We start from the raw sequence: 12,620 nt of genomic DNA on the forward strand, positions 1-12,620 counted from the left end.
TGTTTCTTTATCGACCACCACATTTTGAGGAATGTTTTGAAGTGGTCACTGAAACACCCTGTATATATTCTGCATTGTCTCAAATAAAGTTTCGATTTAAAGTCGCTTCGCCCGTCTACCTTCTTTCTTCTGCCCCTGCATGCTTTTTATATGCTGATATATAGAAGTCAACGTCGCAACGTGGCTCTCAACGGCTAAGTCACTAAGATACGCCCAGCGGTGTTTCTTGACGAAAATCAAGCCTTTTTCTTCTCATGAATCACTATTTCTGTCACAAACATTCGTGAAAATCTTGATAGCCTTTAAGTTCCTCAGCTTGCTAAAACCGAGTGTCCTAATGTCTTCCAGCGTCCACTACTGCTCAGCATAAACTGCTTTCAATTCGAGCCGCTCTGCGACCGTTGGCCCTTGCCGTTCAGCAGCACCGGATTTTCTCAGCGGTGCAAAATTACATCAAGTTTTACACAAACACGTATCAATGACTTCGATCCCGGCCGCGGCGGTCGAATTTCGATGGAGGCGAAATTCTAGAGGCCCGTGTGTTGTGCGATGTCAGTGCACGTTAAAGAACCCCAGGTGGTCGAAATTTCCGGAGCCCTTCACTACGGCGTCTCTCATAGCCTGAGTCGCTTTGGGACGTTAAACCCCCATAAACCAAACCAAACCGTATCAGTGACTTCATGACTGCGCCTCCAAGGCAGATACAAGTCGAGCAGAAAAGTAGACATAGCTTCGTCGCACAGTGACGTGTCCCCTCTCATATACAACGTCAATGATACTACAACCTTTGCAAAAAGGAGAGAGCCCAAGTAGTTTGCGTCTAAGCCATTTAGCATACGCAGTATCCGTAGCTCCTGTAGCATCCGTGGAACTAGTGCCAACATCCTGAAAGATGAGGGCAAAGAGTTCATCTGCACCTTCAAGAGATTTGTACCGCTGTCGATGCGAAACGAGCCTTGCAACATAGCCGATAAACACAACGCTTGGGCTTTATACTTATGCAAAGGCTGCACGTGCGCGTTGGCTTGAAACGTGTAATAGGAACCTTAAAGATAACCCTGAAATGATTTTGATGCTCGTATTCTAACGCAGCAAACGTGAATAGATGCTCTTTGTGAGTATCCGAATCGAACTTAAAAGCTCTGTGTGGAGCCTGTGATTTGCAAATAATTCCTAAAAACTGATGCTGGCAACGGCTACACCTCACCGCGCATTCAGTTAGCGTCCCTTACCCCACTGACGTAGAAATGGGGAATCTGGGCGAACTTCTCATTGGACATGCCCAAGAGACGGGGATGAGGCGCGGCAGAACAGTGACAACTTTTCTTTAGTTTTTTTCTGGCGCTTCAACGTTGAGGAGGAAGAGAAGGGGCGTCATTTTTAATTGCCGATATATCTGGTGTTACTGAAGTTCGCTTTAAAATCTGGACGATACTACTGTTCCGGCAGCAGGCTAAATAGCCCACAGGGAATTTTGCCGGCAATTTGACCCCATTGGCTGATTCCGGTCACGTCACGGTACATATCCAACGAAACAACACTGCCGGAATTCTCTCTTTCCAGCTGTTTTGCTGGCAGAATACCCTGCGCAAAAACCCCCCGCAACCGGCAATCAAACCTAACCCAAAACACAACGCCTCTCAGAATGCTACCTAAGGGCGACGCATTCCCGGGGAAACAAATACTGATTTCTCCTGTTTCGCGGTCGTCAAAAACGTTTCCCATTGTTCTTTTTTAAGGCAGTCTTAACTGCTCGATGCGAGTGATGGAAACACTTTAAAAGAAAGATTTCACTACGCATCGGAAGAGTAGACCATTACTTTCAATATTTCGATAGCAATACCTTACAATAATTCAATATTCACAATTTTTGCCCAAGAATATTGAACATGCTCCCGGCTGCCGGCGGGGTAGCCACTTTCTAAATTTTTTTGCGCTTTGGTGACGGCTGACTAAATACCGGTCGCTCGTGCAATTTTCCTGACCTCAGTGAATATCATTTCATGGTCCCTTTAACGCGGAACGTCACTGCGCGCCGCACTGCGGCCGGCGCTAACGCTGCGTCGCGCCTATCGATAAAGACAGCGACGAAGATCAGCACGGCACACGCGGAGGGGGCACGAGCGCGAGCAAGCGTCCCAACGGCTCTCCCGGCCTTCGCCCTCGTTCAAACGCCCGGCGAAGCTGGCCGCCTCCGCCGTACGGTAGCAGCCCTCGGCACCCTTAAGTGCCCTCCCACCGGGAAGACCTCAGTCGCGGGCGCTCCCCGCGTAAGCCGCCACCCTGGCAGACATGGCCAACTCGTTCAAGCGCTTCCTGACCATCTTCGGCTACAAGCTGGACCGCAAGTGGGGCAACTTCAAGGCGCGCGTCAAGGAGAAGACTGAGAAGACCGGCTCCCCCTCATGGAACAACGTGCGCACCCCCATCGGCAACCTGCGACGCAAAAAGAAGAACGGCTTTGGCAAGCTGGACGACCGGAACGTGCCCCAGGAACTTCCGGCCTTCGGGGCCTACTGCCACTACTGACGATGCTCCCGCTCCCCGCCCTACCCTCCGTCGCCCGCATCACTTCTTCAACACATACCATCCTTCGTGCACTCATATGACTCCGTGAAAACCCTGGCCCCACCACACTATCTGCCCTCTTGAGCAAGATCGCCTGTGCGAAGATATTTTTCTCCTAAAACCTCCACAGACAGTGCAACTCCCGGTCCTCCAAGCATAGTGCAACAGAAAGGCTCCTAATCGCCCGCCAAGCCTATCCCACTGCCACACCTTTTCCGGCCGTCTTTTCCTGCGGATTCTGCGTGCTATCCTGCCTACGGACTCGCTCCTAGCGCAAGGTACCCACTTTCTTCACCGGCTGCCTGTTCCGAAAATGACTTCCAGCGTCCTCCTTGCGCAATCTTGCCTACCATGTTCCTCCACTGGGTCTGTAGGCCCGGGGACAGTCGAACCTCATGCAGCAAAGTGCGTTTCATCTTACTCGCTCATGTTACTGTCATGGCTACTCTGGAACATTTGCACCGCCTTCCTGTGGCTTCGGAAACCTCAGAAAATTCTTGCATGCATGCACGCGTTGACGTCTGGAATTAAACCTCCGATCGGGAGTAAACTTTCGCCATAGTTTCTGCCTGCAACTTCTTTGTCGCCGGGAAGAGGAGCCTGATCACAAACATCCGCCTCCAGTCATGTGCGCTTTTCTTTAGGTGCCTTTTCAAACTTGTAACTATGCGGGTGAGTGCTATTCAGGAGTCCGTGTTCTTACATGTTGCAGCGAAGTTTATTTAAAACTCTGCCAGCCACATCAGTAAACGCAGTGATAATGTCAAACAGTTTACAAATATAAGGCAACACTGGAACGAAATTGTGCATGAAATAACAAAGGATGGAATCGCAATGAACTCTGAAAGCCCAAACCGCTACAGATATTTCATGTTTGAGGCTCAGTGATGGGTATAAATTTAATTTTATTCATTTATAACTTACTCTCAAGTTCATTTCATTGCTATCGAGACTGATATTAAAAAATGTTCTTGCATTTAAAATGAATCGAGCTGAAAGCATTACTACGCCTCGTTGCGTAAACAGATTAAAACGAAACATGTTCATTAAATTTCGTTAAAAAAGTGAATGGCTCTAACAACTGTAAACAGGAAATGCAAGCGGTTAGTCTTAATTCTGTCACATATTGGCTTCAAACTTGCTCTAGTGGTGATGCAATAATGGACATTCCATACTGAATATACGATAAATCTGACTGCTTGCTTCTGCACTCTCGCACAGAAGTAAATAGATCCCATATATGCTATACTGACACAATCGTGTATGGCTAATATGGGAAATTTTTACGCAAGGTGGTTAGTATCAGGCCACAAATTCCGAAGAGGCGGCTTCGAATTACGTACTTTTTGCACGGCGTCACCGTAGTGGTTTTCGGTTCGATACCTGGCCTCTGGAAAAGCGCATATACTACTTTCGCTCCTGCCACGTTTCACGTTAACAATGCAACATGCAATGTTAAGGAGATAAAAAAATTCCACTGATCTTATTGGCATTGACAAAACGAATTTCAAAACACATGCCCATTGTTGTTTACTTGAATTAAAAGGCAATCCAAGAGCTGTCACAAACACACTAAAATGAACATATATCGGCGCACTGAATTCCGCATTTAATCAAACGCAACGTAACTATTTTCATAAAAGGCCAGCCTCCTTAGCCATATTGTGAAACTCTGAGGATGCATCTGCCAGAAGATCATCGGGAGGCCCCATCTCGATTATTTCGCCGTCCGCCATGACCACTATCCTGTCCGAGTCCAAGATTGTGTTAAGCCTGTGCGCGATGGTTATCACCGTGCTGTCCTTGAAAATGACCCGTATGGTCCTCTGGATCAGCGCGTCCGTCTCCACGTCTACGGCTGCCGTGGCCTCGTCCAGGATCAGAATCCTAGAGTGCTTCAGCACGGCCCGGCATAGACAGACTAGCTGCCGCTGCCCGACACTGATGTTAGCGCCACCCTCGGTGATGACAGTATCCAGACCCTCCGGAAACCTCTCTCTCAAGTTGGTGATGTCCAGAACCTCCCAGAGTTTGCTGTCCTCGTGCTCGTCCTCCGGGTCGAGGTTCATGCGCAACGTGCCGCTGAACAGCACCGCCTCCTGAGGGATGATGGTGATCTTCGACCGCAGGTCGTAGAGCCCAATCTTGGCGATGTCGATGCCGTCGATGACGATGCACCCTCTGGCGGCTTCGATCATACGGAACAGCGCCAGCGTTAGCGTCGACTTTCCGGCGCCTGTCCTTCCCACGATGGCCACCTTCTCGGCCGCGTCGAACTCGACGTTCAAGTCCCGCAGACATAGCCTCAGCCCCTCGCGATAGCGAGCGCTGTAGTTGACGAACGAGATGACGCCCTTCTGCGGCCAGTCCTCCGGAGGCGCCGGCTCGATGAACCTCGCAGCCTCACCCTCGACCTTGGAGTATTCTTCGACCCGCTCCGATGACACGATGGCCGCCTCGGACTCGGCCGCGAAGTGGACCAGGTTGTTGAAGGCGAAAGTGGACGTGATGATGTAGGACATGAGCAGGCCGGCCGTGCCGGGACTGATGCTCTCTCGCCAGCTTATGATGAGCATCGCGGTGGTCAACACCAGGGAGCAGCCGATGAGGTCGAGCCGGCTGATCATCCACAGCTTGGAGATGAGTAGCGAGAAGGAGCAGTTCTGCGTCGTGTCCACTTCGGCCAGGAAACGCTCGATGAAAACCTGCTCGGCGCCGTAGCTCCTAATGCTGCTCAGGCCGTCCAGGGACTCGCCGAAGGTGTTTACCACGGGGGATCTGAAGTCATTGCGGAGGGTGGTAAAAAGAATGAAGTTCGTGAGGCACCGCCACTGCGACAGAACGCGGCAATTATATGAACACTTGGTTATGTGTTGCACGTTCAGGGCTGTTAGTTTTTCTCTAACAAGAAGTCTTCATCAAAAGTACATACATCGCCTCGTGTATGACAAAGGCTATCGAAGGTTCGTGTAAAGAGTCCCGCGAGGCCGTTCTTTTGTGTTCCGAACCTTTAAGCAGCAAAAAAGTGCACCCGCCGCGGTGGCTCAGTGGTTAGGGCGCTCGACTACTGATCCGGAGTTCCCGGGTTCGAACCTGACCGCGGCGGCTGCGTTTTTATGGAGGAAAAACGCTAAGGCGCCCGTGTGCTGTGCAATGTGAGTGCACGTTAAAGATCCCCAGGTGGTCGAAATTATTCCGGAGCCCTCCACTACGGGAACCTCTTTCTTTCTTTCTTTCTTTCTTCTTTCACTCCCTCCTTTATCCCTTCCCCTACGGCTCGGTTCAGGTGTCCAACGATATATGAGACAGATACTGCGCCATTTCCTTTCCCCAAAAAACCAATTATTATCAACAAAGTGCCCTCATCAGCCTCGAAAGGAGTAGCGCGTTGGAAGCGCTTCAAGATCATCATTACACGACCCAGGTATATGTTCTCCTATGTAAAAAATCCCTCATATATTTGAATGTACATTTTATATGATGACTGATGTACGTCTTATATGATGCCTCGTTTCTATCTGCTCCAAGCATGAACAGGTTGATCCCCCGTACATAGCAGATGCGATACACACAAATTCTGCTCAACTAGCAAAGCTTGCCATCGAGTTCATGTATCTAGCCCTCGCTGTCGTTCTCCAGCTGCGACAGTTTTGTGGTGGTTAGTAACTTCTTGATGGTTGGTATCAAGTGCACTTTATAACTAATGCAGCTACGAAATTTTTTTATCTATGAGCCTCGCACGCAAATGGTGCCAAATCGCCATTTATTACGCTTCGAATAAAACACCCGTGTTTACGAGAACTGTCAATAAATTCTATCCATGGCAACCGCCGCGGAGATGCGCACCTGGGATTGTCCTTAGGCGTGTACGAAATATCATACTTGATTGATTCCTGGCCATTATGATCGCATGTAGATTAAAATTAGACGCAAAACCGTCTATGCAATGAGCCGTCCGTTCCCGTGCTCGGTGCATGAAAAGCAGCTTAACGAAGCACGGAGCAATACTGCAGTGATGAAACTCTTCATCCGAATAATATAAATCTTGCCCGAGACTCTTGGGCTAACCACGTCTCGGTTAAATTCTGAATATTTGATTACGACATGCCTACTGGGACGAATTTCCCTGTTATTAATATAATAATGACGAATTTGGGGTTCGGCACTGGACATCGTTCGTTGCGAATAGCCACACGACAGTTAAACGTAGAGTCGTCTATAGCTTAATAGCGACATCCTTGACATCTCTACTCTTTCCGCCCTCGCGGCTGAATGTGCGCCTGCGAACAGGGAAATCATGTATAAACAGCATGAAGTGTATCATACATAATCTGTGTTCTCGGAAATTCCTCAGCGGCGCGCGATTCTCAGTCAGGGTTACACAACGCTCATGCAAGCTGTTCGTGTTTAGACTTTTCTACCTCGCATACAAGCAGGTTGAGCAGAAAAAAATGTACGCTTCCCGGACAATCGGCATGGAATGCGGATGTGACGACAGCCCTGAATGAGCTGAACTGCGCCGGCGCGCGGTATCTCGGACTGGCGGCAACACCGCCTCCTCCTCAGCCAGGGATCGTACCTGGTGACGCCTTCCAGTCGCTTCAGCTGCCGCAACGTTTGAAGGTAAAACTTCTGCATGAAGACGTACAAACAAGCCAGGGGCACAGCCGCAATCAGGAACTGAGGCAGGACGACCGATATGAGGACGCCCATGGCCATCAGCTGGAAGAAGAGCTCGAAGAAAACGTTAGCCATGAGCGGCAACTGCACGTCTAACTGGTCAATGTCCTTGCCCACTCTGTTCAGTATGCGGCCCACGGGCGTGGTGTCGAAGAAGGCCATTGGCGCGTCGAACATGCACGCCATCATGTTCTCGTGCAACGTTCTCGACGCTTTTATGGTGCCGTAGCTGAGCATGGACGTGCCCATGAAGGCGAAGATTCCCATGAAGGTTCCCAGAACCGTGAATACCAACAACCGGTTGTTCCTTCTGGCCTCCGTCTGCTCCTCCTTGGGAAGGTACGTGTCCTTGCTCCAGCTGCCGATCCAGAGGCCGCATCCTACGTCGAACGCCCTGCAGCCCATATAGCCGGTAAAGGTCAGCAGAAGGATCAGGCAGCCGATGTGTCGCATGTAGTTGATGTACACCTCTTTCCGGATCGCGCCCACTTGAACGCCTTCCTCGCAGACAAGCGCGTTGGCCCTCGTGACGACCGATATCGTGTTGCTGGTCTCCATACTGTCAGCCATGCTGGAGAGCATCTTTGCAGGCATCGCTTCTCCGCCGCTGTCCCGCTTCTCGTCGTCCCGTTTTCTCGAGTATTCGCGAACGACACGCGAGAATTCCCCTCCCCTGGACATCAGGTCGCGGTAAAGCCCGTAGTCAACTATCTTGCCATTGTCCAAGAACACGACCACGTCTACATGCGACAGGAGAGAGAGGTTGTTCGTCACGAAAATGCGTGTCTTGCCCTGCAGTATTCCCCGAGGACCGATGACCTTGTTGAAGATCTTGGAGCAAACCTGCGCGTCCACTGCACTTAGAGGATCGTCCAGAAGGTAAATGTCCTTGTCCAAGTAGACGGCTCTGGCCAAGCTGACCCTCTGGCGCTGACCGCCGCTCAGGTTGACGCCCTTTTGGCCGATTTCGGTCTTGTCACCATCCATGAGCATCTCGAAATCGCTCCGCAAGCAGCATTTGTCCGTGACCCTCTTGTAGAAGTACTTCTCATACTCGCCCATGAACGTGATGTTTTTACGGATCGTTCCATGCAGGATCCACGCACGCTGCGGCACGTATGCGACCGAGCCGTCAATGTCGAGGCTGCCTTCTACGAGCCCCATCTCTCCCAGTATAGCATTGAGAAGCGAGGACTTACCGCTGCCGACGAGGCCGAATATGCCGACCAGCTGACCCTTCGGTACGGTCAGGTCGATGTTCTGAAGGAACGGTGGGTCGTCCGAGTGCATCGACCAGGTGAAAGATGCGTTCGAGAAACGAATCGCATTGCCTTCGCCAGGATTATCCCCTACGTCTCCGGCGTCTTTTTCGTCGGCGTCCAGGAACTCACTAATGCGACCAAGAGCCACGGAAGACTGGATGAGGTTAGAAATGACGTCAGGGCAGGTGGCAAGATTCATGCGAAGCATGTTGCACAGCGTTATGCAGACGAAACCCGTCTGTACGTCGAGAGTCGTGATACCCTGTGTAAACATGTACACGGTGAAGATGGTCAACGACTGGAAGAACGGCAGTGTAAACCAGAAGAACCTCATGGTGGCCGCCAGAACGGCGTAGAACTTGATGGTGAACACTTCCTGACTGCGAATGTCGAGAATGCGGTTCATGAAGGGCACTTCCCATGTGTAGAACTTGATGATGCGAATGTTGCTGAGCGCCTCATTTGTGAACATGAGTCGCTCGTCCTTCAGAGCCATTAGCTTTTGCTGTAGCCTGTCCCCTGCGCGAGTTAGAAGAGCCGTCACGGGAAGTATCACTATAGTGACAACAATAACAGTCAGTGACGAAGGCCCAATAAAAAACCACAGCCACACTGCAGTCATGAGCGTCATGAAAAAGGCACCCATGCCTGCTGTCACAAACAGAGACGCCTGGTACACCTTGTCGGCGTCCACGGTGATCAGATTAACAATCTCGCCCACGGTATACTTGGTCAAACAGGCGCTTGCTACTCGTAGAGTTTTGGTATAGACTGCATGGACTAGTATGCCCTTGAGCTGCAGGCCCATGACAACGTAGTGAAAATCGCAGTGCCGCAATAGTGTCATTCCGGTCTTTCCAGCCAAAAAGATGCAAAAAGCGTAAAAGTATCCCTTCCAACTTTCCTCTTCTTTGTTGAGCACAAAGCGAATGATGAGCGTCAAGAGCACTGGCGGCGTAGTCCTGAAGAAGGCGAACAGCATCTGAATGAAAAACGCCGACAGTACCGTGGACCAGACAGTCTTGAAGAGGGACCACGTGAGACGGCTGCCCTCGATGGTATTGTCGCTCGCCCGTAGCCACTTGCTGTAATTATGTTTTGTCATGATCTCTTCGGAGACCGGAAAAAGGTCTTCCACCTTGAGTGTCTTCCGGTAGCCGGACAAGATGAGCGACGTGAACCATTCGAAGCTGATGGTCGATATGGGCGACGCCACGTCCATGGGGCATACCTTTGCCGTGTCGCTCGGGTGACGTTCGGTGAACGAGTAGAAGACCACCAGGGCCCACAACACCGGGTAGGAGATCATGGTCAGCGTGTAGTGGAAAGCGGAAGGCAGAGCCTCGCTCCGTTCGCTGAACGTGTTTCGCAGCATCCGGTAGTAATTGGCGCTGCTGCAACAAGCGTTCAGCGTCCAGTACAGGAACAGCACGTTGGATGTTCTGCGGCCGCGCCTTTGTTCCAGGACCTGGTACAGGATGGCAATCACGCACCCAGCGAGCCTCATCACGCACGCCACGTACTCGCTCTCAGACACGTCGGCACCGAAGTAGTCGTTGAGGCAGAGGATCCGGAGCAGGCTCAAGTACAAAGTGAACGCGTACTTTGCGTAGGACAGCAGCGTCATGGGGTAAGCTTTCACTCGCGGTCCCATCGACGAGGACACCTTGAACGGAAGGAACAGCACCAGTACCGAGAAGGGGATCCACGTGAGCACAGTGTTCTCGAAGCATGGCGTCAGCCGAGGGTAGTCGGTGTGCCAGGTGACGTTCGATTGCCATAGAGGGGTACGACAGAAGCCGCCAAATGACATGCTGAGGTCGGCACGGGGAGCCAGAAGACGGGAATGACAAACTCGCGCTGTCAGCCTCTTCCTCGCTTGGGCACAGCGTCAGGAGTCATCTCGGCGGGCCAAGTACCACTAACATCCCGCTCGCGTCCAGGACTACGTCCCGATTTTCTCCATCGCAGTCCACGTGCGTCACTGCGGCGGACTAGCAGCCTGATACTTGGTGGCCGTTGAAGGATGAGAGGTGACGGCGGCACCGGGTCTTCTGGCCGCGCCAGTGTCTGTGTTGTCGGCTGTCCCGGGGCGCAGTGACGTCGCGATGCTGACGTACGCTGTCCCTGTTGTGGACACCGATCGGCGGTCCAAACAGGACCGAGCCCAAGGAGGCGGGCCTCGGCGGACTGTTTTGGTGCTTCTTCTTCCTCCGCTTCTCATAGAGGCCTAAGCGCTAGCCAGAGACAAGGGCGATATGGCTACGTGTCTGACTTGTGCACTGACCATTTCTTGATTCTTTTTCGTTTAGTTTTTTTTGTAGCTGCAATCTTTCATAATACCTCAAGATGTAGCAAACTATCTCTGTAATTAACGGCTCAAAAGGTAAGCAGAGCCCAAGAGACGACTATAACCTCCTTGCAGTATGCAGTGCATCAGTCCACGTGCTTACTGATGTACTGCGCTCTCCTGGAGAATTAAAGGGACACTGAGGAGAACTTTATCATTTTTTTTTGTTAGCAAAATGTGATAGTTCGGCATTTCATGGCTTTTTTGCCGCTTGTCCGGGCGCGAAAGATGAATTTATTTCAAAGAAATTTGGATTCGAAGATGAAAAAGTTTTTCCCGCCGCTCTGATTCAAACTCAGGGAACTCTTATGACTCCACGGCAACTCTTATGATGTCTCAGAACGGAGTGACGTGAAACGTGACGTAAACGCAGACTCCGTGATTTCTGACGGCTAGCGGGGCGGTGCGCAACCTTCCTTTGCCAGCCTCAGAGATTCGTGGAATCCATGAAGTAAGAAAAATTCCTCCAAGGTAGCGCCTCTTGTCCTAGGAAGTCATCACGCTTGTACTTGTGAGATTGGCCTGTGGCGGCGACACCTGTATTTTGGTTCTTGCTATTTTATACATTACAAGAGCTTTGTTTTCAGTAAGAGTGGCGTTTTTGTGATCAGGAGCTGGTATTCTATCGATACAAGCCAACTTCAATTTCTCCTCAGTGTCCCTTTAAGACGACTCCGGTCCCTGTCCACACCATCCGTGGTATCACTCAATACTGCACCAAAGTTTAGCCTATTTAAAGCAAAAATAAAAACACATTAAAAATTGTGGGGACGCTCAAGTCACCTTAAGAGTGCAATGTAGTAGCGGTGATCTGGCTGGAGCTCTCGGTCGCCCGTCCTATACTCAACCGCAAGCAGCTGCGAACTGACGCGGGGGACAGGCGGAGGCCGCCGCGCCTTGATTTTCCCTTCGCTATTGTACCGTCTAAAGCGGTCATGTGTTCGAATTTCGGCTTGCTCGTTTAGGTGCTCGCATGCTTTTGGTTTTGGACTGACTTGCTCAAGGATCGAAGTTAATGAATACGACGACATCTCTTTTTCTTTTCCGTCAATGCCCTGCTTTAATTAGACCCCACCGGTGTTGCTTTCCCGCGTGCGTCTTCTCTGTCTTTATTAGGTACAGGTTAATAGCAATCTACGCCTCCCGATTCTTGGCCTATCTGGTCTGGGTATGTGCCATCTTTTATAAGGCCAACAACGGCTGGCAGTTAAACACGCGGCATGTTCGACAGCGATCGTGACACAGGCAATAAGGAAAGCGGCAGTGGTGTAGCGGTGGTTTTTTTATTTATTTATTTCTTACGTCATCCGCCCACATGACATTCTGATACCTCCTGCTACTCTTGCGCTCTCCGGCAGAGATTTCGATACTGTCGCAGCCTGCCAGCTCCTCCTCATCGTCATCATCACCAGCCCGGCTACGCCCACTGCAGGACTAAGGCCTCTCCCATGTCTCTTCAATTAACCCTGTTCTGTGCCAGCTGCGACCATCCTAACCCCGCAAACTTAATCTCATCTGCCTACCTAACTGCTTGCCTTCTCTTGTAATCCGGTCTGTTACCCTTAACGACTACGATTATCTTGCCTTCGCGTATACATACTCTGCCCAAACCCATGTATTCTTTTTGATTTCGGCTGGGATGCAATTAACCCGCGTTTGTTCCTTGAACCACCCTGCTCTCTTCCTGTATATTGGCGCATTCTACATCTCCCATGCCGACATGCTGCAGGAATTCGTATTCATCAGATGTGGCCCCCGCA

The 12,620-nt window shown here is 50.9% G+C and overlaps 2 protein-coding genes across 2 annotated transcripts; one reads left to right on the forward strand and one right to left on the reverse strand.

The window, feature by feature from the left end:
• Positions 1-2,079: 2,079 nt before the first annotated feature.
• LOC144106343 (uncharacterized) lies at positions 2,080-3,123 on the forward strand. Its single transcript, XM_077639115.1, has one exon. It carries the CDS (start codon positions 2,293-2,295, stop codon positions 2,527-2,529), a length of 237 nt encoding a protein of 78 aa, XP_077495241.1. The 5' UTR covers positions 2,080-2,292; the 3' UTR covers positions 2,530-3,123.
• A 650-nt stretch (positions 3,124-3,773) lies between these two features.
• LOC144106690 (multidrug resistance-associated protein 1-like) lies at positions 3,774-11,946 on the reverse strand. The gene is made up of 2 exons (XM_077639530.1): positions 7,148-11,946; positions 3,774-5,346 (listed from the first exon to the last, which is right to left on the reverse strand). The coding sequence occupies exons 1-2, from the start codon at positions 10,321-10,323 to the stop codon at positions 4,203-4,205; spliced, it is 4,320 nt and encodes a 1,439-aa protein (XP_077495656.1). The 5' UTR covers positions 10,324-11,946; the 3' UTR covers positions 3,774-4,202.
• Positions 11,947-12,620: the final 674 nt, after the last annotated feature.

The sequence above is a fragment of the Amblyomma americanum genome, chromosome 10 (assembly GCF_052857255.1).
Source record: "Amblyomma americanum isolate KBUSLIRL-KWMA chromosome 10, ASM5285725v1, whole genome shotgun sequence".
Classification (NCBI taxonomy): Eukaryota; Metazoa; Arthropoda; class Arachnida; order Ixodida; family Ixodidae; genus Amblyomma; species Amblyomma americanum.

Excerpts from the sequence above, each read along its gene's own strand:
- LOC144106343 (XM_077639115.1), top strand. The coding sequence starts at position 2,293 with ATGGCCAACTCGTTCAAGCGCTTCCTGACCATCTTCGGCTACAAGCTG.
- LOC144106690 (XM_077639530.1), bottom strand. The coding sequence starts at position 10,323 with ATGTCATTTGGCGGCTTCTGTCGTACCCCTCTATGGCAATCGAACGTC. Across the intron at positions 5,347-7,147 it reads CGACTGGAAGGCGTCACCAG|ATCCCCCGTGGTAAACACCT; the intron begins GTACGATCCCTG and ends CAATGACTTCAG.